The 25,243-nt window shown below is 46.5% G+C and overlaps 1 protein-coding gene across 1 annotated transcript in view; it reads right to left on the bottom strand.

The window, feature by feature from the left end:
* Positions 1–292: 292 nt before the first annotated feature.
* LOC115092425 (potassium channel subfamily U member 1-like) overlaps positions 293–25,243 on the bottom strand; it is a 124,746-nt gene continuing 99,795 nt past the window's right edge. The window contains exons 9-11 of the mRNA XM_029603259.1: positions 15,629–15,827; positions 13,678–13,798; positions 293–518 (exon numbers count right to left, since the gene is read on the bottom strand). Coding sequence (XP_029459119.1) covers positions 293–518; positions 13,678–13,798; positions 15,629–15,827 — 546 coding nt within the window. The remainder of the gene's footprint in view (positions 519–13,677; positions 13,799–15,628; positions 15,828–25,243) is intronic.

Here is a 25,243-nt window from a genome sequence, read left to right as displayed (position 1 = left end):
TCACCCTCTGAGGTGTCTCTCTGGCTAGGAGAGGTGCTGGTGGGATGGTCCCTAAAAACGGGCAAGGACTTCCAGTCCTTCTTCCTATCATGGGAAGGTGGCTATGTTAGAGCTCATTCTCATTTTATTTGGAAGAGGAACCTGCCTCAGTATGACAGCAGAAGACATTTGTGACATTGTAAAATAAGACTGTGGATTACTCAAAACCATGTTCTTTATTTTACAGGAGAGAAACGTTTATATGTGCTACCCATCTGACTACACCATTTTCCCTTGATGATTTCCTGGTAACTTAACCCTCGTTTTCCAAGGGCTCCAGTTTTGGTTCCGGTTCTGGTTCCGGTTCTTGTTCTGGTGCCACCTGCACTGTCTCTGCGCTGGGATCTGGTAGGGAGTCCAGTACCTCCATGAAGCTGGATCTGCTGTCCATGAAGTAGACATCATTAAACGGGATGGCGCAGAATAAGAGGTCTGTGGAGAGCAGCTTAAAATCATTGGGGGGCCGGACAATAACATACCTGAGGAAGAACAGAGAGAGAGAGAGAGGATTGCAGGGTCGCCTCAGGTTTTGAGAAAGGACATGCAAAAGATTTATTGGATACTAGAAGTCAGAACATGTGGGTAAATTAAAATTAAAAAGCACCAATGGGGAGCAATCAACCAATCAAACTGCTCCACAGGCTGCTTCCCAGCCTCTAAGTAACATGAAGCATCAGCACATGGGAAGGGGGTCAATGCTCTATGGATCGTGAGCAATATATTTCTGCACTAAACTACAAAACCTCACCCTATAAACAATTTAGAACTACCAATTTAACACAAAGCTCCTAAAAATGTAAAATGTGCTGTTGGCTGTTGTTTCTTATCAAGTACAAGAGTCAGCGCATGCATACCTGGCTGCCAAAATGACCTGCTTCACTTGCCTCTGGCTGCCATGTTAATCATGCAGGCAACAATGTTCTTATGCAATAAGAGACACTGCCCACAGACATTTTAACATAAGAAAGAACTATGGGGGAGATTCAGCCATTGCTCAGTGGCGAGACCTAGAGACCAGACTCAGTGTCCACGTGAGCCAGGTCCCAGAAGAATGCGTGGTCTGTAGCTCAAGAGCTGTTGCCACGATGGCTGGGCTGAGTGAAGAAGAGAAACCCCAGGGTATTTGCAGATGGCGCTGAAGCCTGGTCGAAGCTGGTTCCATGTGAGCTTAATGCCCATAGAAATAGAAGAACATGCTGAGTAAATAAAAAAATTGTAAAGGACTGAAAAGGCAAACTAGGAGGTGACTGAGAAAAAGCAAAGCGTCATGATTGGTTAGGGGATCATTGTGTGATTGCAATGTAGCTACACCTCCACCAAATGGCGCTAAACCAATGCGATACTGTTTAAACAGTGCTAAACCATCTGGAGACAGATTCATGTTGAATCCAGAAAATGAAAACCAAACAAAAAAAAAAAATTAAAGGTCAGTTTAAGACAAAAATACATTCAGGCACAGGGTATAGAGTGAAGTTTCAGAGTCAAGAATACCCGATTTTCTTATACAGTGTATTGCACCCATTCTGGTAGCCGATGTCGTATAGAACTAAGGAATATCTGATGAGAAGGCTGAAATATACTTCCCTGTCCCCATTAGCATTAGATTCGTCTATCAATCGGTACAATCCGAAGCACAGAATTCCAAAGAAGCCCATCGCTCTCAGAAATAAATCCTCAAAACTGTACTCCTGATGTGGGGAAAAAAAGGAGAAAGCTGAGTCTGGATGTGACTAATCCTCACTTTGTCAGGTCACCTTGGCAAGAGATAGAATTTAGCATCTGAAGTAGTCACAAAAAGTCTTGGAATCTTGAATTCCACTTTCTTTTCCATGGACTCTGTATGACCCTGGAGTGAGTCACTTCATTTCTTCATCTATTTTAGCTGGATAAAGCAGAGTTTCTTACCTGTAAGAGGTGTTCTCCCAGGACAGCAGGATGTAGTCCTCACATGTGGGTGATGTCACTGGATGGATCCCTATCACGGAAAACTTTTCTGTCAAAGTTTCTAGAACTTTTGACTGGCACACTGAGCATGCCCAGCATTACATAATCCCTGTAGCCACAGGGGTCTCCCTTCAGTCTCGTTTGTAGCAAAAGGTGTGAGCAAAAAAATAAAATAATAAAACGTTTCGGACCCAACTCTGCGGGGTGGCGGGTAGGTTTCGTGAGGGCTACATCCTGCTGTCCTGGGAGAATACTTGTTACAAGTAAGCAACTCTGCTTTCTCCCAGGACAAGCAGGATGGTAGTCCTCACATGTGGGTGATTAGCAAGCTACAGGCTGACATATTTAACTTGGACCAACAGCGTACAAATTGTGCAACAGGCACAACAACTGGTGTACTGTTGGTAAAAATGAGGCAGCCTGAAAATCACAGCAGATTGGATGTGGAAGGAGTTGGGATTATACTGGAAATAAATTCTTCAAGACGGATTCGCCAAAGGCAGAGTCTTGGCGTCCTTCCTTGTCCAGGCAGTAATGTGCTGCAAAGGTGTGAAGAGAGCTCCATGTTGCAGCTTTACAGATCTCAGCAATCGGTACTAGGGATGTGAATAATTTTTGAACGATTAAAATTATCGTCCGATAATTTTAAAATCGTTCTAAATCATTAGAGTACACGATACAATACAAATGCCCACGATTTCTCATCAGGAGCATTTATATTGTATCGTTAAATAGGGCACGGGAATTATTTGGGGGAGGGCGGGAAAACCGGCACACCAAAACAACCCCTAAACCCACCCCGACCTTTTAAAACCAATTCCTTACCCTCCCCCACCCTCCCGAACCCCCCCAAAATGTTAAGTTACCTGGTGGTCCAGTGGGGGGGGGGGGGGGGGGGGGGGGGTGTCCCAGCGCGATCTCCCGCTCTCGGGCCATCGGCGCCATTTTGGCTACCACTGATAAAAAGGCGCCGATGGCCCGAAAAAAAAAAACCCACCCCGACCCTTTTCAAATTACCCCTTTGCTTCTCCCACCCTCCCGACCCCCCCAAAAACCTTTTACATGTACCTGGTGGTCTAGCGGGAGGTCCCGGAGCCATCCCTTCAATCATACCGGTGCCAGTGATGGAGGTTTCAAAATGGCGCCGATCGCCTTTGCCCTTACCTTGTCACAGGGAGCGACCGAGCGAACGGTCACCATGCAACCAACAACACAAAAACACAAAAGAGGGAGCAAGGGAACGGAGAGCAAGGGAACAGAGAGCGAAGGAGCAGAGAGCAAGGGAATGAGAGCGAAGGAGCAGAGAGCAAGGGAACAGAGAGCAAGGGAGCGAACAGAGAGCGAAGGAGCAGAGAGCAAGGGAATGAGAGCGAAGGAGCAGAGAGCAAGGGAACAGAGAGCGAAGGAGCAGAGAGCAAGAGAGCGGAGAGCGAAGGAGCAGAGAGCAAGAGAGCGGAGAGCGAAGGAGCTCAAAGAGCGAAAGAGCCAAGAGCGAGAGAGCAGAAAGCGAAGGAGCGAAGGGCGAAAGAGCGAAAAGCGAGGAAGGGAAACGAGGGAACGGAAACATGGGAACGAGGACGGAGAACACACAAGCGGGACCCAACAAACGGGAAAGAAAACAAAGGGAAAAACAAACAAACAAGCAGCCAACACACACAGCACAGACAATACAAGACAGACAAACGAGCAACAAGCAAGAACCAACAAGAAGCACCCAGAAATACCAAGAAGACCTGGGGGAGGGAACCCAGGGCGGGCAAGGAAAAACCAGCAAAAGCAGTAGGGGTGCAGGCGCCTCCTGCAGGTCGAAAAACCCCCAATCTGGCAACAAGATGGCAAAAGTCTGTAGCAGGCTCCTCCTGCAGGTCATTACAAAAGAATCCAGACAGCTGGCACCCTCCAGCAGGTCGTGACTATGGCAAACTGGCGCCTCCAGTAGGTCGTACATATAGTCCTGAAAAATTTTTTCCGGTCCCATAACAGTCCAGGACACAAAGACAAGACTCTGGAACAAGGTGAAGAAATCAGCGGGGCACCACCGTTGGGCACATGGCCTTGCATTCTGTTGAGAATGGCCTCGAAAGGCCTTACATTCTGTTGAGAATGGCCTCGAAAGGCCTTGCATTCTGTTACCCCTCGGGTGGTTTAGTGTACCCATGGGCCTCAGCCCGACCCAGACCTTCCGGGCCGAGCTAAGGGTTGACGGTGGCTCCGCATGGCTGACGGTCTACCCTCCGCCAGGCCGGCAAGCTCCCATGGCCATCATCCAAGAATGTTGGAATTTGAATGGTCCTCCGACCATTCCGAGCCCTTTCGGACCTGCTGCGAGCAGCATGGAGCTGCAGGCCTGGCCTGAGGTTGAGGGCAGACGGACCTTGACACGAAGACAAGAAGATTGATGCAACGGCATCACATGGCATGAAGACTTGGGTTGATGCGACGGCATCACATGGCACGAAGACTTGGGTTGAAGACATGACACCAGGACTATGTAGACATGACACCAGGATCGATGCAACGGCATCGCAGACGAGACTTGACACCAAGGCTGATGCGAAGACATCACGGACCAGTGGTCGATGCGACGACATCCCGGACCAGGGTCGATGCTACAACATCAGGAACATGACGCTGAAGGGCAGACACAACAAGGAACTTGGAATCCAGACGAGACGAGAAGCAAGGAAGGCGGACATTGGCACTGTCTCTCAGGGCGCCCTACTCAGGCCACCTGCGGGACTGAGTCGCGGACCACCCTGTCCCACTGCGCACCCTACACAGCCCTTGCAGACTGGTCACGGACCACGAGGAGAACGGGACAGCGCAGGAACAAACAACCAGGACATGATGGCTCAGGAGCACAGGACAACCGTCCACCAGCAGGCTAGTCCACTCAGGAATACTTCATCTGAGGGACCCCCGGCCTACCGGACCAGAAGGCTCGAGAGCAAAGACGAGACGTAGGAATGAACATCGAGGAAGGCAGGAACACCAGGACGTAGAAGATCAAGACACCAGGACATCTGGACGAGGACCTCAGGCACGAAGACATGACATGGCATGACGAGAAGACATCACGATGAGGAGCTCCACAAGACAAGAAGACATTACACAGGCTCTGGCAGGCAGGAGCCTCCAGAGTGAAGTCACCACGATGCAAGGCCCTGGACAACTGACGGAGCAGCCCTTTATAGGGCTGGTACAGGAAACAGTCACCAAGGCGGGGCCAAGACACTTCCTGTGTCTGGCCCTTTAAATGTTGAAGGAAGACGAGGCCGCGTGCCTAGGAGAGAGCAGGAAGCACTGACGTAGTTGCGTAGGACTCAGGGCAGGGCCTGAGGGGCAGGCCCTGACATCGGCAGCAGCTCCAGCTGCTGCGGGGAACCCCGGGGGCGGCTCCAGCCGCTACTCCCGCCTGGGGCTGCGGCCTTAGCACCGCGAAGATGCAGTCAGCAACGGGGGCGGTCCCTGGCCCCGAAAAAGGTGGAAAAGTCTGCGGCTCCGGCCACGGTGAAGAGGAGAGACGCAGGCGACCTCCGGGCCGCGTGGGCAGGCTGACTGCGGTGTCCTGCTGCGTCGGCAAAGAAAACACAACGTGGGAGACCCGCGGGCAGTGTTCATAACACTACCAATTTCTAATCATCCGTTTATCTCCAGATTCATGTAGGGCATGCTATGACTTTGACCACCGGTGCCATGGGACCTGAACGTGGTTTTGGAACAACTAATGCTTCCTCCCTTTGAACCATTAGATACGAGCCACATTAAATACCTGACATGGAAAACAGTCTTCTTGGTGGCCATTACATTGGCAAGACGAGTCAGTGAACTCCAGGCCTTAGTTCACTACTCCCTTTATTTGGAATTCTACCATGACAAGGTGACACTTTGCTCTCACCCCACCTTCCTTCCTAAGATGGTCTCTATATTTCATCTCAATCAAACCATTACTCTACCTATATTTATGCCAAAGCCTCATAACAATGAGCATGAAAAACTTCTGCATTCCTTAGACTGTAAAAGGGCTCTAGCTTACTATAAACAAAGAACTCCATCCACTATGAGAACTTCTCAACGGTTCCTTTCCTTTAATCCAAATGATCCTGGTCAACCTGTCTCAAAACGAACTATCACCAGTTGGTTATCTCAATGCATTCTATTCTGTTACAACAAACGTTCCATCAAACTACAAATCAAGCCTAAGGTGCACCAGATACACGCCACAGCAGCATCAGTGGCCCACTTGCACAAAGTCCCATTAGTAGATATCTGCAAAGTGGCAACTTGGTCGTCCATCCACACCTTTACATCCCACTATTGTGTACAACAACAGAAGACCTCTGATGCAGTGCTGGGCACGGCAGTCTTATTGACACTTCAAAATGTATGAGACTGTCTACTACTCCAAGGGTTGTTGTCCAATCCTTAAAACACATATACCAGGAACACAACCCGGGAGCTTGGGACTCCCAGACAGCATGGCTAATTCAGCCCTGCTATCAACGGGAAAAAGCAAGTTTGCTTACCGTAAACGGTGTTTTTGTAGATAGCAGGATGAAGTAGCCATGCGATCCCTCCCTCCTCCCTAGATAGTCACAAGGAGGACACATACTTTTTTCATTCACCTCTCGCTTGGCTACAAAGAAACTGAAGAGGAGAGGGAATCGCGCGGGAACACTACCGCACAGCTGCATAGAGTCACAGCTCTGTGACTATCTGAGGAAACTCCGCCTACTTGTGGTCATGACGCTTCCCAGACAGCATGGCTAATTCATCCTGCTATCTACAGAAACACCGTTTATAGCAAAGCAAACTTGCTTTTGTCTTTCTTGTTGCAGTTTCTTTTTCAGTTTTTGTCTGCAGGTTTCTATTTTTGCTTCATGGTCTCTTTTTATTCTGTATTTGGTGAAGATCTGTCTGCATTCTGCTAGTGTGAAGGGATCTATAGCAGCTTGGCTTGTTCCGTTTCCTAATAGCAAGTGTATTGGGGCCTAGTGTAATATTTGCAGTATTGCCTTTTTCATAGGAAGGCAACACTGTTATTGAGGGTGTGGTTCAGTGATGGGGCTCCATCTTTGAAGAAGCGGTGGTTGCTTAAATCCTTTATGAAAAGGCTGAGTAATCAAGACAGAAGAAGGTTTACTTGCACAGTGAATGACGGCGTTGGTGAATGAAAAAATAATTTGGGAATCAAGAAAGTCAGTTGGGCTGTAAAACAACAAAGAGTTCCGAGGGACTTTGATTAAGAAATATAAAGAAACACATTGAAGATAAAAAGAAGATTAAAGGAAGATAATTGAAATAGATGGGATTATAAAGGGTTTGGGAAACATTGTGAGGATAAGTGTTTTAGGGTTGGAAGGAATGTGTGGGTATGTGTGAGGGGTTGTGGATGGTGTGATGCATTTTAAAGTGTAATGTTCTCTGTATGAGATATATTTATTCCTTGGATAAAAAACATTCAGTGAAAAATAAAGAGAATTTTTTGATTGAAGTAAAGTAGTTTCTGTTGAGATATGAGCATAAATAGATAGTCTGCCTATGTATTATTCTAGTACTGATTGAAGGCTGACAATTAGCGCTGTTTTGGTATAGGAGGTTTACTATATTGTAATTCAATTTATTTATGGCTGTCTAAGGGTGAAGCCAACACTCAAAATGTATTACAGTGGGCCTAATACCAAATTAATTCCAAGTGTCTTTTCTGAAGCATTTTTTGGCTGGTACCTAAGTAGTGCATGTAAATATATACACGTTTTTGTAAGTGATTTTTTTTCCTCAGAAGACTGTACTTTGATGTCCTTTTTCATGTAAGCTCTGTTATTAATGCATCATTTTTAATTGTGCGTGGGAATGGCTGGGGGAGAAGGAACAGGGCTGTAAGGATCACCTAGGGCACCACACACATATCCCCCATCTCCCACTTCCCCAGTGTACAGATGCTGGGGAAACAGGGGAGACAGGTGGTGGGCTTCCCGAGGGTGTGGCTGGGTTGCCAGATTCCTAGTGTCAGTGATAATATTTCTATCTGCCACTCCTCTGGGAATGTGGATGGTTGAGGGAGGGAGCTGGCCGACAGGACACTTTTTGCTGATGCCGCCTTACAATTTTGTTCCATGCCTGGCCTCAGGCCCTGCTTAATTGTAGAATTGCGCGGTTCGCAGGTAGGGAGCGTGGGACTTGGAAATTTCTTAATGCTTATCAATTTTAAGATGTGTGTGTGTGTGAGTGTGTGTGCATATATATAAATTATATTGTGTGTGTAATTGGGTACCCATGGGCCAATATGGAGAAAAATCCTCTGGGCCAATATTTTCCCACAATCCGCCCCTGTGCGTGACACTAGCATAGAGCCCTGAAACATCTTGCAACCCAAAATATCAAGGAATTTTTGGTCTTTGTCAGGAGGTGTTGAAGAGTGAGGTCGCAGTCTTCTGGTCTTCTGTGCAGACTCAACAACCATCGATTGATGGGGTAGTTGTGGTTTTTGGAATCCAGGAATATGTTGGACCAGGTAAGTTGCATCTGTCCTCTTATTCACTGGCTGGACAATACAAGGATGGTCCCAGAGATGATGCTGGAGATGCACTAGCACTTCATGGACAGGGATAGCCATAACTTCTTTCGGAGCATCAAGAAATTGGAGAACTTCCAATGTTTTATGGCGTGTGTGTCCTCCTCTGTAATCAGGTCAAAGGGGATTGTCTCTGACATCTCCCTTACAAAATTAGCAAAGGAGAGATCTTCTGGGGGAGATTTTCTTCATTCTTCCGTTGGAGATGGTTCTGATAAGATGTCCTCCGTGGATGTGTTGGTGTCAACATCTTCCCATGTGTCAGAAAAGGTCTCTAGTCGAGATCCTGAGGGAGGGAAAAAGGTTGGTACTGTTGGACATGTTGGCACCGATGGATCCTTTGATGGCCTTGATGGAAGATGCGGTGGCACCGGTGTGGGTTTTGGTGGCACCGAAGGCATCGAGGGGAAATGTGGGCCTCTTGGTCCCGAGAGCCCTGATGGACCAGGCATCGGTTCCGGCATCGGTAGAATCGGTGTTGAAAGGGGACTGGAGTCCATGTCTTCGTCCTCTGAGGATCCTGGAATGGGAATCGGGATTTTCAGAGACTTTGCGGGTTGCTTTGGCATCGGTGGCCCAGGTTGTGGCGGAAGGGCACTGATGAGTGCATCCAGTCTGGTTAGCAACGGTGTAAATATCGATGGCTCAGGTGTTGGTATGGGTGCCGACATCAGTGGCTGTAAGTCTCGGAGAGCATCGAGCACTGCCTGGAGAATGAAACCGTCCAGTTCCTCCCTGAAAGCTGATGTAGATATTGCAGCCAATAAAACAAATCGGAAGGTGATCCCACGTAGCCAAGGCAAAAAAACAAAGAGACAACCTTATGCCGTGGAAAGATTTATTAATTTATTGTAATACAGAGCCCGACTCCGGCCGAGTTTCGCCAATTAAGGCTGCAACAGGGGATGACTTCTGATGGCAAAAGAAACTACATAAGTATATTCTTTTGTAGTGTTATCAAGTCAAATTTCAATCTTGATCCTGCATATAGCTCTCTTCGCTTCGCGAACTGGCAGCATATCTCGCTCAAAAATGTGTAGGAATAAGGCAAAAATAAACCAATGTGTCTATAATATTTTGCAACCTCTCATCCGCAATAAGACAGGTCCTCGTATTGCTAAAGCAAAAATATTATAGACACATCGGTTTATGATACAGATGCCTTAGATGGAGGCGAGGTTTGATGACTAATTTCTTCGATGTTCCTGCCGGTGACGATTGGGTAGACGTTGTTGGAGTCAGCTTGATTTTAAACAGGGTCTCCATCTTGTCGAGATGAGCCCGCCTACCCTTCGGAGTCATCTAGGCACAACTTGGGCAGTGAGAAATGTCGTGTGATGAGCCGAGGCACAGCACACAGACATCATGTGGGTCGGTAATCGACATGGTGTGGGGGCATTCCGGACATTTACGGAAACCTGTTGCCATGATGGCAGAGGCTGAGGCCCAAAAATGGTCAATGGCCTGCAGACACTGAAAAAAGGTAGGGGCAGAAACCGACCGGGGATAGTGAAGTTTACTCACCAAGCGATGAAAAACAATATCGCGATGGGAGACCCCTATGAGGGAACTTTTTAATGAAGTAATTTTCAAGTTTTTTTCCCGTGAGGAAAATTGTATGAGAGAGTTCTCACAGAGCTCCTAACAGCGAGGCAACTGCAGTGCTGAAAAAAAGAGACTGAAGGGAGACCCCTGTGGCTACAGGGATAATGGCATGCTGGGCATGCTCAATATGCCAGTCAAAAGTTCTAGAAACTTTGACAGAAACGTTTCTGTCAAAGGGCTCCGTCCAGTGAAGTCACCCACATGTGAGGACTACCATCCTGCTTGTCCTTGGAGAATGACGATTTTCAGCTTCATCTAGTTTAGCCAGGCCTAGGACAGTTGTCCTATAGTTAGCTGGAAAAACTTATCAGACTAACTATATGATAGCTGAGTATATTCAGCAGCAGTCATGCTGCTGAACATCTCAGCCAAGTTAGCTGGATAAGTTTAACCTGCTAACTTGCTCAGCTACATAGTGTCTGAATATTGGCCTTTTTTTCTCATTGGGCCTCATTTTTTTTTTAATATAATTTATACTTTATTTATTTTCAAATTACACATCAGTGCTAGCAAATTTTTCAAACTTTAAATAAAGTAAATAAATTGTGCACATCATAATAAATTCAATATAACATAAAAATAATAATTAAATTTAGCACAGTTTATCCAATAAAGGGAGCCGCTTATCACAATAATCAGTCAAAGAAAAATAAAATTACAAGAGAGAGGAGGATTACATTTCTATTACAATTCTAACCCAAATCCGTTATTAAAGCCTGATTTAACTTTTCTGATTCTTTATCCCTTAAAAAATTCTCCATATGTACAGGTAAAGTAAAGATAAACTTATTCCTTTGATAATTGACAAAACATCGGCAGGGAAACTTTAAATAAAAAATTGCCCCTAATTCCAATGTTTTAGCCTTCAACATAAGAAACTGTTTTCTACGTCCTTGCATAGCTTTAGATATGTCAGGGAAAGTGTATACCTTTTGTCCACAAAATAACATCTCCTGATTTTTTAAGGCTTTTTCAAATATGAACTCTTTATCCCTCTCTTGCACAAAGGAAACAAACAAAGTTGTTCTTTTATTTATTAAATCTAAGGAATCTTCCAAGAATGTTGATATACCTGGAGACTGTAAATCATCCAGTCCTCCAGGCTTATCAGCCAATTTTATAGGAAAATAATACATTTTTGAAATAGGGGGAATTTTGTCTTCTTTATATGCTAAATTTTCCTTAAGATATTTAACAAACATCTCCAACGGAGATAATAACCTTGTATAGGAAAGTTAACAAAACGCAAATTCTTAATTCGGAGAAAATTTTCCAAATTCTCTATTTCATTCTGCAAAATCACATTATCTGACACACGTATTGTTTCAACACTCTGTATATTTTGAACATTAGTTGTTAAATTATTTACCTTAGTTTCTATATCTAATAATTTTTTCCCTTGTTCAGTAATTGTTACTTTATTACTATTAACAATCATTGAAAAGGAAGAGTTCATTTGGGTAACATTAGAATCAAGTTTTAATAACATCCTCCACAAATCCCCCATTGTTACTTTGGATGCATCCACTTCAGCTGCCTGGATGCTCGCTTGGAATGGAGATGGAATACCATTCTCACCTTCCTGTTGTAGGGAAGACAAAGATTGTAGAGATTTAGATCCTACCACTTCGGGTGTTACCTCCTCTCTACTTACATTAGCAGTCTCACTTCCAATGGTTTTATCCACGGTTGCTGCCCCTGGGGGTTGTGTAGGAATGGGTCCCGTGTCAGGACTTAAGGAGACTTCAAAAGAGTCTCTGTTTCAGTCCTCTCTTGGCATGTTGAGTCCATTCAAGTGGGCGTCCATCGGTCCGGTCCTAGGTGTAACTGGAGAAGAGGTGTAGGCCTTGGCCTTCCTTTTACGCCCCATTTATCAACTCCAAAATTTTCAGGCAATCAAAGGCGGTCAAAGCCGGTCTAAGCCGCGCACGCCCCCTTTGGCGCGTGCGGCTTAGGTCATGTGCCGGCGGCGACTATGCGCCGCTTCTCATGGGGTTTTGAAGCCCCGGATCAGGCAGTGATGTCACGCGGCAATCCCAGCTGGTCAAAGTTCTTTAAATTTACCGCTGCCTGAAGAGCTCCAGCGGTCCTCCGTTCTCCCTCCGGCTCCACAATGCGCCACTTCTCGCGGGGTTTTGAATCCCCGGGTCAGGCAGTGATGTCACGCGGCAATCCCAGCTGGTCAAAGTTCTTTAAATTTACCGCTGCCTGAAGAGCTCCAGTTGTCCTCCGCTCTCCCTCCGGCTCCACAATGCGCCACTTCTCGCGGGGTTTTGAAGCCCCGGGTCAGGCAGTGATGTCACGCGGCAATCCCAGCTGGTCAAAGTTCTTTAAATTTACCGCCGCCTGAAGATCTCCAGCGGTCCTCCGCTCTCCCTCCTTCGGCTCCCATTGGGCCTCATTTCTAATCCTAGCTCTGTCTATGTGGCCCATGTGTTAGGGTATCAAAACTATAGCTTGCACTCTAGAGATAGTTGTATGTATGTCCCTGAAGTACAGTGAAATAGGTCTATTATACCAATAGGGGGATTGAGGATTTACTGCTCAGCTAGGCTGTCCATAAAGGACCTATGGATAGGGTTGCCAGTTGGCTCCAGGTTTTCAGGACAGACTGATCCAGTCCTGTTTTTACCCCATTGCATGCAGAGACTTACAGTTCTGATTTGCTTACTGCATTTCTTAAGAAAATCAAGACTACAGGTCCCTGCATGCACTGTTGTAGAACCAGGACTGGATTAGCCTGTCCTGAAAATCTGGAGCTAGTTGGCATCCCTACCTATAGATTTATTTGCATTTAAAGAATAAGGTAAACAATGTGGATATTAGGGGTTATTAATGGATTTGGTGATGTATCATTGGTACTTTTGTTAAATGAAGGAATCCAGAGACAACCCAAGCTGCTTTCCTGTAAATGAAATACAATGTCTTACATTTTTATTTTTTTTAATTTTCATGATGTTCCCTGACTTTTCTCATGCACGAAGCCAAAGAATCAGTTCTCCAAATATCAGCTCTTTAGCTTTAATTTAAAACCACTGAATAAACAGGAGATAAGAATGGCCTCAGGGTGAAACCCAGGGTCCACATTAGCAAGGTTCCAGAGAGAGCTGTAGTTTGTGGCCCCATGCCCAGTGATCATCGCTGCATTGGCTGGGGTAAGCTGGATGGAGGATATAACAAGCAGAAACTAACATATTCTTTAATGATTCAACAATGCCTCAGTTCTTTCTCTCCCCATAGCTTCCCATGCAATCTCCCACATGCGCATTTCTTTGCCACAGATTCCCTCAGTAATTACATCCGCCCAACTACCCAAACTACAAAGACCACTTCTAGAGCCGGTGCTGGCCTAGGGAGGGTGGCAGTTTTGAAAAGACAGACGAGATGAGAAGTGGCGCAGGTGAGGCATGGAGCTGGAGGGCATGAGAGATCACGGGACATCATCACTGCCTAGGGCGGCTGGACACCCTTCTACCTGGCCAGTGGAAGGGTGTCCAGCCTAAGGCTCTCTGTACCTTAAACTTTCATGCTTGTACCTGATGCCATTGCCAAGTTTTAAGGGAGGGGCCACAAACACAGTCACGCAAACCTTTACATACACAGACATCGCTACGATCTCTTTCGATAGGACTGAGGCTAAAAACAAGAGAAAAATCCCCAGGTGGCTGTAAAGGAAGTGGCACCATAGCCCAACACAGACTGGTCTCAATTAAAGGAGAAGGAGTCAGGTCAAAAAAAAAACCAACCCAGGAATGACCTTAGGAACTGAAGCCCATCTTCTTGCCATTTACTGCATCAGAGACCTCAACCTCTACCCTCCATTCCTCCCCAGTTGCTCTATGAGTGAGTCAGCAGAACCATGTTTGGATCACCTTCAGCAGCACTGAGTACCAGAGATTATGCAAATTAACAAAAGCATGGAAAGCATGCTCAGGCCTGGCCGTGTAATTGTGTAATCAGTGCCAGGGTGGGCAGGTGCTCAATGAAAGATGCTGACAGAATTTCCCCGGAGACCTTTAGCGGGTCAGGGTTTCAGTATAATTCCAGCAGGTCTGAATTACTGTGTACTGCTGGAACCCTATGTGGCTCTGTGATGGGTTCTGTTATTTTGGTGGCAGTAGTGTGAGGCTATCAATGCTTTCTACTGGGATCGAGAGAATGTATGGTGCAGTATGCCGCACTGTGGCCTAAGAAGCAGTCCCCACCGCAGTGCTGGCTCTGAGTATCCCAGCACATGCCAGGGCAGAGACAGTTCATTTCTAAGAAGTCATCAGGTCTTTAAAATGGAAACTCCATCTTTTTTTTTTTTTTTTTTTATTATTATTATTATTCCTCTTCACTCCCACCACCCCAGATTCCTTGCCCAGCAGCAGGGCATTACTGGCACTGAGGCTGGATCTCTCAGCACCATTACTTATGGCTGGATAGGGCAGCCACAGTAATGGCAGCAGCTACCTTTCATCCCTATCCCCACCTCAGAATCAAGTGTATCATTGCCATGATGTTCTTGACCCCAGTTGGCCCTGACAGATGGCACCCGTAAGCTGGAGTCTACAGCCTTTCTCACAGGGCCAGCCCCGGAGAATTTTGTTCAACCTCAGAATGTTACCATTTTCCCATGATATTCCTCTCTCTCTTTCCCTTCCTTCAGATGTGTCAGTGGAGGATTAACACACGTCCCTGTTTTGCTCATCCAATCCCTTTACTAAAATCTTTCCAAGGGTGGTGGGTGTACAAGTCTGTGTGACCTCAGGAAAAATTTCACTCTTTAGACATAATTGTTACTGTAAAAGTGGTCATAGGTTTAATTCGATCTCTACGTATTCCTGATTTTTTTGTCACTGGAGGGTCATGCTTTGCTGGCCATGGTGGTCATCTGATCTCAACACCATCACTGGTTACTTTTATGGACAGCTGGCCTTGTGGAATTTTAGCACTGGGAATCTGATGGTATGGCCACTTGATAAGCTTTGTTTCATTTGTATGCATAAACACTTGGCCTCAATATTTAAAGCAATCTGTTTAGATATGTTAGCTGAGTAAGACTTACCTGGCTAATTTACATGCGATATTTAGCAGTTCGTTTCCCTGTAGAAATTGCCACTTAGCTGAATAAGCCATATCTAGCTAAGTTAGACCAGCTCTATGGCAGGTCTAACTTATCTGGTTTGACTTAACCGGATAAGTCCAAATATTGGCACTTACCCTGCCCACTAGATATCTGGCTATTCAGTGGCCGCCACTTAGCTGGACAAGTTGCTACTTATCTGGCTAAGTAGCCTTGAATATTGGCCTCCCTATGTATATGCACAGTCTGTACACATAAACTAATAAATAGGATACATAGCTACACAGAAATGCTTTGAGGTATGAAGGACTAAGTATGGAAGTGGAAGCTACTCTTTTGAGTTCCCAGCTGGCCATCATAATAAAGCTAGGTAGGTAGAACACAGAAACTGTTTTAACTTGCCAATGGGAGGTCATTTAGAAGTTTTGGGGTTAGTGGTATCAGGCCTAGCCTGCACCGGTCTCTGGAGCCTGCGAATGCTGCATTCTTGGAGTGCTTTAACTTGTTCTCCTCTGCCAGCTGCTCTTCCAGTTCCGGGGTGGTTCCCCCTGTCACTAGCGTCTGGAACAATGCCAGAATCTGATAATTAAAGTAAGTCTGGAAAAGAAGACATGACAAAAAGTGGGGGCAAAAGCATGAGTATATGGACTCTAGTGTCTGAAACCGTACAAATAAATGGGAAAAAACAAATGCGGCTATGAAACACCAGCTAGGAACACATCCTTTTATGAATGTATTAGTTCTTTTGTCAGGACTAACGGTAACACTCTTGTAATAATGCTAGGCTTTAAACTAAGAACATGCCATACAGGTTACTCTGAAATTAATGAGCTCAAGAAGATCTCCACTTTAACATTCAGCTGAACAGCTGAGGGCACCTTAAAAGATCGCTGCTGAGCTTCCAACATCAAAGGGCTCAGCTAGGCCTTCCACCCTATGCTTAACAACACAAGGGGTTTACTCTCAGTTTGCTATTTTATCTGACTGTGTCATACTCAAGAAAACCGCAGAGTTATACATGCATACATATATATGTGCTTTGATTTCCATAGGGCAGATTTAGTTCATCATATATCTTATATCTGGTATAACTGTGTCTATGGACATTTTTTTACATAGAACAAGTGAGATATTTAGGCACCTGTCCTCAATGAAACACATGTTGGGGTGAAATGGTGTTCCCTGTACGTACCCGGATCAGTCCAGACTCCTGGGTTTTGCCCTCCCTCTAGCAGATGGAGACAGAGCAGTTATCAAAACAAACGCCGCCTATAAATAGGCTGGTGCCACCTACAGTCCGGCAGTATTCCTCTGTCTCCAGCAGATGTGGGAGGTGCAAAATCTATAGTGTGGGCTGTGTGCTTACTTGGTTTTCTTGTGTTTAGTTAGTTTAGGGGGCTTCTTTGTCTTTTGTTTCTGGCTTATTTAAGCTTTATTTTAAAAAAATATATATATAAGAAAACAGCTTGTGGCAGCACAGTGGTCGTTAGCCTCCCCCGCTGGTCTGAGGCAGCTGCTTCACAGGGTCGAGGCCCTACTTATCTTCTTTAGCAGCTTGGGTGCGACACCGGGAGCCCCAGTTCACTCCACCCAAAGGGATCAGCACCTTGGACCACTGCCGGGCAAGTTTTATAATTAAAAAAAAAAAAAAAAGTTTTACTTTCGTTTTCTCTCGCGCCCGCTCTCTCTCTGACTCTCTGACTCTCTCTCTCTGACTCTCTGACTCCTTTCTTCACAATTTTGTTAAATTTTGTTTAATTTAATTTTCCTGTCACAACTCGATGCTGCGTTCGTCGTTTTACCATCCACAGGTCGGCTTGCGTGCTTCTCTCCAGGGAGGATCTTTGCTCTGCTTGAATCCCGGGGGAAGGGGTCGTCGGGAGCCAAAAAAATGTTAAAAACTGCAAAACTAGTAAAAACAAAGTCTGCCCGGGTCCCGGTTGGGGCGTCTGCTGCAATTCACTCTGAGGCTGATCAGTTCTCCCCTTCAGTGCCAGGAAGCGGGGGGCCCTTTTTCAATCTTTCAGGTTGTGACTAGTGCAGCGCTGGGCCCAGGCAGGTCATCTGGAAGCTTCGGTGGTGTACAGTGCAGATGCACTACATGATCTTTTGCGCACATCGCCCAGATCCATGGTTTTAGCTGTCCTCAGCTCCTCTGGTTGAGAACTGGTCAGCGGATGTCTCCTCCAAGTCACAGCTTGGGTCCTTGCCCTTCAAAGGCAAGCTTCTTTTCAGTACGGACCTAGAAGATATGATCCAATCTCTAGGGGAGAATAAGATTCATCGGTTACCGGAGGATAGACCGAAATCCAGAGGCTCCTTTTCCCCTCGAGCCAGATTCAGAGGAATCGAAGATTTTGCCCATCTAGACCGCCCGGCGGCCCCTTTTTGGCAAGCTCCTAAAGGCAACAGACCTAGTCCCAGTCCTTTTGGGGCTGCCAGTTCGGCAGGCCTGGTAACTCCCAGTCTGCTTCCAGTGCAAAATCATCACAATGAAGGGGCGCAGGTCCATTCCTCGGTGACAGAGATAGGGGGCAGACTATCCCTGTTTTTTGAGGAATTGACCAAAGTAACGATGGACCAGTGGGTCCTTACCGTGGATAAGAGAAGGCTACACTTTAGATTTGCACGGCGTCCTGGGGACCCAATTTCTAATTTCTCCCTGCGGTTACGAAACCAAGCGAAGAGCGGAGCAGGACACTTTGCAACGACTTCTGCATCTAGGGGGCCATCCTCATCAGTGCCTCTAGAGGCAAGAAGGAAAGGCCGTTACTCCATTTACTTCATAGTGCCAAAAAAGAGGGATCCTTTCAACCCATTGAAGAGTGTAAACAGATGTCTCCGGGTTCCCCAGTTTCACATGGAGACGCTCCGGTCAGTCATTGCTCGGTGGGCAATGGAGAGTTTCTAGCATCCTTAGACCTCACGGAAGCTTATCTTCATATAGGCATTCAGTCAGACCACCAGAGGTTTCTGCAGTTTTCGGTACTGGGATCAGCATTTTCAGTTTCGGGCTCTGAACTTCGGTCTGGCTACAGCGCCCAGGATTCACCAAGGTGATGGTGGTGGTGGCAGCCCATCTCCACAGAGATGGGGTTGCTGGGTGCATACTTACTTGGAACGATTGGCTGATCTGTGCGAAATCAAAAGCACTTGCCCAGGAACTTCCACTTAGCACTTAAAACTACAAAAACAGAGCTGCTTATCATAGCAAATCCACAGAACCCCAGACTAGCCCTCTCAGTAACCCTCCACGCAACCTGACCCTCTTTACAGCCTTTTGTACGTAATCTTGGTGTCATGATTGACCAACAATTCAACTTCAAAAAACACATTAACACAGTCCTAAAAGAAGGTTTCCATAAGCTCCATGTTATGAAGAAACTCCAAACCCTTCTCTATACACATGACCTCCGCACAGTCATACAAGGCGACCATCTGCTCAAATTGGACTATTGCAACTCCCTTCTCCTGGGCCCTCCCATACACCACCATCAAACCGCTTCAAATGCTCCAGAATGCGGTAGCCAGAACCCTCACCAATTTCCCGTTAATCGACCATATAACACCTGTCCTCAAAGAACTGCACTGGCTCCCTATACCCTCACGTATCCTCTACAAAACCCTCACCATTATACACCAAAACTCTATAACAACCACAATTCCAACTGGCTTGAAGACCCATTGCGTTTCATCCTCCATAACCACCCCACTAGAACAATCTACAAAGCTACCCTCCACACATCCCCCCTCAAGAATGCCCACCTCACCTCCACAAGGAGTGAGCTCTTTCAGTTGCAGGTCCCAACCCCACTGGAATTCCCTCCCCGCTGAACTCCGCACTGAGCCCTGCCATTACAAATTTAGAAAAAAGCTGAAGACCTGGCTCTTTAAGCAGGCATTCCCAGCATAGATCTCACAGCTCCTCCTATCAAGCACCCCACCATATAATATTTATTATCAGATTAAATACGACTACGTAACCTTCTGTTATCCTTACCTTCTGGTTTCTATTATGTTTACTATTATCTGACACCCCCCCAGTGTTCCATTCTTGCCTCTCTCCTGTTCATCCCCCCCCGGTTAACTTCTTCAATGTTATTATTATTATTAGTATTATTATTATTTTCCCTCACTTCATTATATAATGTCATACATCTTATTTGCAAACATTCATCCAATTTGTTACTCTCTGCCTTTTCTCTGTTAATCCCTTCCCCATTGTTGTTATTTACTCCCTCCCCTCCCCTTGTTCGCTGTATTCTCATAGTTCATTGTAAAACCGATATGATTTACCCACGAATGTCGGTATAAAAAAGTTGTAAAAAAAATAAATATTAAATAAAATACTTCAGCTCCTACAATCGCTGGGCTGGGTGGTCAATCTCACCAGGAGCCGACTGGAGCCCACTCAGTCGTTGGAATATTTGGGTGCTCTATTCGACACTCAGCAGGGCAGAGTTTTTCTTACCACGGAACTCATCTCCAAGCTGCAAGTCCAAGTAAGAGGTTTATAATGCTCAAGCACCCACCCAGAGTCAGAGATTATTTACAGGTTCTCGGGGTCGATGACTTCAACATTAGAACTGGTACCCTGGGCCTTTGCTCATATGAGGCCCTTTACAGTCTGCCTTGCTTTCCCGATGGAACCCCAGTCTCCTAGCTTTTTCATCTATCTTTGCCGCTTACGGAGGCAGCGCGATCCAGTCTCGATTGGTGGTTGGTGACGGACAATTTAATCCGATGAGTTCCCCTGGAGTGCCCCACTGGACAGTGGTCACCACGGATGCCAGTCTCTCTGGTGGGGGAGTGGTATGCCAAGGAAAATCGGTGCAAGGACTTTGGTCTCCCGCCGAATTGCTCTGGTTGATCAATTGACTGAAAACCAGGGTGGTATGGTTGGCGTTGCAAGCGTTGCATCCTTTCCTCCAGGACAAGTCGGTCAGAATTCTCTCAGACAATGCGACCACGTTGGCATACATCAATCGCCAAGGAGGAACCAGAAGTCAACTGGTGGCGATGGAAGCTCGCACAATTGATCAGCTGGGCAGAACAAAACTTGGTAAGCATAGAGGTGTCTCACATTAGCCGGCGCAGACAATGTGCAGGCAGACTTTCTCAGTCATCCTCAGCCTAGATCCCGGAGAATAGGTGCTGGCGGAGACCGCCTTTCAACTCATTTGCGATAATGGGGCACACCTAGCATGGACCTAATGGCCAACCTTTCGGAATGCCAAAGTGCCGCGGTTCTATGCTCATTGCAGATAGACAGGAGCAGAAGGGGTAAATGCCCTAGTGCTGCCTTGGCCCACCGAGGTACTGCTGTACATCTTCCCACCTTGGCCATTGATCAGCAAAGTGCTCAGGCGGATAGAAATCCATCCAACGGAGGTCATTCTGATAGCTCCAGAATGGCTGAGACGTCCCTGGTTTGCGGACCTTCTCAATCTAGCGGTGGACGGTCCGCTGAGGTTTCCAGTTCTCCCAGACCTGCTGCATCAAGGACTTGTTTGTTTGGAGGATGTCGATCGCTTCTGTCTAGCGGCATGGCTTTTGAAAGGCAGAGGTTAAGTCGCAAAGGCTTTCAACAGCCATGGTAGCTACGCTTCTCCGATCGTGTAAGACTTCTACCAATCTCACATATGTTAGGTATGGAAGGTTTTTGAGTCTTGGTGTTTGGACTGAGAGGTCGCGTCTTCCCGGGCCTCGGTGTCGGATATTCTGTGTTTTCTACAATCCGGTCTTTCTAAGGGTTTGTCATGTAGTTCCCTCAGAGTGCAGGTGGCGGCACTTGGTTGTTTGCATGGCTTCTTCCAGGGTGTAGCATTAGCGGCACAATCCGGATGTAGTTCATTTTCTTAAGGGAGCAAAACACTTGCCATCCTCCGATTCGGCATCCTTATCCGTCATGGAGTTTGAATTTAGTCCTCACTGCCCTTTGGTCGGCGCCTTTTGAGCCTTTGAAGAGATCGACTCTAAAAGATCTTACCTTAAAGGTGATTTTTCTGGTGGCCATTACATCGGCTCGTAGGGTGTCGGAAACTCCAGGTGCTTTCCTATAGGGAAAGGAAAATTTCAAACTACATACTCTAAAAAGAATCAAACCGCTTCTGCATCCACATGACTTCCGGACAGTTTTACAAGCTACAATATTGTCAAAACTGGATTACTGCAACGCCATACTTCTTGGTCTCCACAAAAACACCATACAACCACTACAGATGCTACAAAATGCTGCAGCACGCTTACTCACTAACACGCACCGCCATGAACACATTACTCCTGCTCTCATGTTCCTTCACTGGCTTCCGGTAGCATCTAGGATTTTATTCAAAGCTCTTACACTCATTCATAAATCGATTTATAACCAAGATATGCAATGGTTCTCCGATCAGTTTATCTTCCGCACATCAAAGAGACCAATAAGAAAAATGCACCAAGCCAAACTCGCCACCCCTTCACTTAAACACATCAAACACGTTGCTACTAGAGACCGCTCATTCACTATTGCCGGAACCAACCTCTGGAACAAAATGCCCACAGACCTGCGTCTAGAACCCTGCCATAAGAAATTCAAGCAGAATCTCAAAACTTGGCTGTTTGAACAAGCATTCTCCCAATGATCATCCGTTTCCTGAAATGCCTATTACTTAACCCTGTTTTCCTCTGATCTATATTTACTCGCCTAGTTATCACCGCCCATTGATTTTATACCGCTGCTAAATTTTACTTTATCGATCTCTTACCTCCCATTTATCATCTAAAATTGTCATTAACATTAGAATATTATTATCTTTAGTTTAATTGTTCTTTGTTCTTAACTTGTGTTTAATTTATATATGATGTTATGATATATGATATGTTCACATTATTTAATATTGTCTGTAAAGCTTGTTGCTAATTATTGTTTATTGTAAACCGAGGTGATGTTATTAACGTGCCGCGGTATATAAAAAAATCACTAAATAAATAAATAAATAAATAGATAAATAAAATTACTTCTTACCTATTAATTTTCGTTCCTGTAGTACCAAGGATCAGTCCAGACTGCTGGGTTATGCCTCCCTTCCAGCAGATGGAGTCAGAGAAAAGCTGAAAAGCACCTCCCACATAACCCGGGGGTGCCACCTGTGATCCCTCAGTATTATCGATATCAAAGCAGAATGATGGCTGAAACTACAATTTTTTTATAATCATCATGCGTAAACACGCCTTATCAACCAATGACTAGATCAAGTTAAAAGTAAACCGGTTAAAAAGGTAGAATGTGCATGAAACTATAAGAAGAACAATTAGAACTATATTGGTGCTGCAAAAATAAACTGACTTCCATCATAACCTGTCAAGAGAATATGAATAGCTGAGTGGACTTTCCTGTGTACGGGCGGGCGCCTGGACTGACCCTTGGTACTACAGGAACGAAAATTAACAGGTAAGAACTAATTCCTTTCCCTGTACATACCAGGATCAGTCCAGACTGCTGGTATGTATCCAAGCTGTCCTAGAGGGGGTGGGACCTGGAGAGTCCCGCGCGAAGCACACTGCTGCCAAAAGAATCCACCCTTGGATCCCGGACATCCAAACGGTAATGTTTAGCAAACGTGTGGCCGCCCGACAAATCTCCTGGGGCGAGACACATTGGCTTTCTGCCCATGATGCTGCTTGAGACCTAAGGGAATGCACCTTAAGGCCATCCGGTACTGGGCGTCCGTGACATATGTAAGCGGAAACAATAGCGTCCTTCAACCAGCGGGCGATAGTAGCTTTAGAAGCCTTAGCCCCTTTCTTAGGACCGCTCCACAAAACGAAAAGGTGATCAGACAATCGAAACGGATTAGTAATCTCCAAGTACCGCAAGAGAACCCTACGGACATCCAACCTCCTCAGTTCCTTATCCTCATCAGAGGATACCGGTAACTCAAACTGACTGGTTGACATGAAATGCCGAGACTACCTTAGGCAAAAAGAAGGGTACTGTGCGAAGAGAAATACCCGAATCAGAAATACGCAAGAAAGGCTCTCGACAGGGACAAGGCTTGGAGCTCTGAAAACCCACCTAGCCGAACAGATAGCCACGAGAAACACCGCTTTAAGCATCAAGTCTTTAATTGTCGCTCGCTTCAAAGGGCTCAAAAAGGTGGCCCACAAAGGCAACAAAGAATCAAATTCAAACTCCAGGAACGGACAAACCGTGCGTACTGGTGGTTTTCAAGTGCTTGGCCCCTTCAAAAACCGTATCACATCCGGGTGTGGCCGCAATGGACATACCATCAACCTTACCACGAAGTCCGCCAAAGCCAAGACCTGAACTCTGAGCGAACTATAAGACAAACCCTTCCATAAGCGTCTTGTAAGAATGACAGGATGTGAACAATAGTGGCCTGTCGCGGGGACAAGTTCAACCCGCGACACCAAGAATCCAAGACTTTCCATACCCATACATAGGGAATAGAAGTAGAATTCTTCCTGGCCGCAGAAGAGTAGAGATAACTGCCTCTGAGTAACCCTTTTTTCTTAACTGCCTCCTCTCATAAGCCAGGCTGCTAGACAGAACGATCGACCTGATCTAAAATACCGGGCCCTGCCTTAGAATGTTGGGTAGGTGACTGAAGCGTATTGGACCGTCCACTGCTAGATGATCAGATCGGCGAACCAGGGTCTTCGCTGGTCCACTCTGGAGCCACTAGAATCACCAGCCCCTGGTGAGACTCTATGCGACGCAATACCTTTCCTATTAGTGGCCATGGAAGAAACACATAAAGGAGAATGTGAGGTGGTCACGGAAGAACCAGAGCATCCACTCCTTCAGACCTGTGGTCCCTTCTGTGACTGAAGAAAGCGAGCTGCCTTTGCATTCAGACGCGTCGCCATCAAGTCCAGGCGGGGGGCTTTCCCCATCGTCTCGAGACCATTTGTAGCACTTCCTCTGACAGTTCCCATTCTCCGGGATCCAATTGATGTCGGCTGAGGAAGTCCGCCTGAACGTTGTCGACCTCGCTAATGTGAGATGCCGCAATCTGGGCCAGGTGACACTCCGCCCAGCTCATCAATTTGTCGGCCTCGTCGGCCATGGGACGACTTTTGGTGCCTCATTGTCTATGTAGGCCACCGTGGTCGCATTATCGAAGAGAATCTGCACCGCTTTGCAGCGTAACATTGGTAAGAAGTGTTGCAGAGCTAGCCGGACCGCCCTGGTCTCCAACCTGTTGATGGACCACTTTGCCTGTAATGGAGTCCAAAGACCCTGAGCTGACCTCGACTGGCACACTGCCCCCCAACCGGAGAGGCTGGCATCGGTTGTTACAACTACCCATTGAGGACTCTCAAGGTCTACCCCTTGCAGTAAGTGATCCGGAGTGAGCCACCAGTCCAGACTGGATCTGGCAGGTTCAAGCAGATGCAAGGGGATCTGGTACTCTTCGAACTTGGGATCCCAACGAGACAGCAGCGCTTTCTGCAACGGTCTCAGATGCACGAAAGCCCAAGGAACTAGCTCCAGGGTAGATGCCATAAACCCAAGAACCTGTAAATAGTCCCACACCACTGGGGAGGGGAGCGATAGCAGCCGCTGCACCTGAGACATCAACCTGTCCATGTGCTTGAGGGGTAACGAGGACTTTGCCTACAACCGTATCGAATCGAGCCCCCAAAAGTTCTAACACCTGGGTCGGGATCAACTGGCTCTTTGCATAATTGACAACCCAGCCCAGGGACCGCAGGCGACACACAAGCAAATGAACCGCCACCTTGCAGAGGTCCTCCGACTTCGCTCGAATGAGCCAGTCGTCAAGTAGGGATGTACTAGAATCCCTTCCCGTCGTAAGCTCGCCGCCACCACCACCACCACCTTGTGAACACGCGGGGTGCAGTTGCCAGCCAAAGGGTAGGGCACAAACTGATAGTGTTGATCCATGATCATGAATCTCAGAAACCGCTGATGGTGTTCTTGGATCCCTATGTGAAGGTAAGCTTCAGTCAAGTCCAAAGAAGCCAAAAACTCGCCTTTGTGGACC

This window comes from Rhinatrema bivittatum, chromosome 5, assembly GCF_901001135.1.
Source record: "Rhinatrema bivittatum chromosome 5, aRhiBiv1.1, whole genome shotgun sequence".
Lineage (NCBI taxonomy): Eukaryota > Metazoa > Chordata > Amphibia > Gymnophiona > Rhinatrematidae > Rhinatrema > Rhinatrema bivittatum.
Note: the sequence above shows the minus strand (reverse complement) of the source record. Positions and strands in the feature narration are given on the sequence as shown.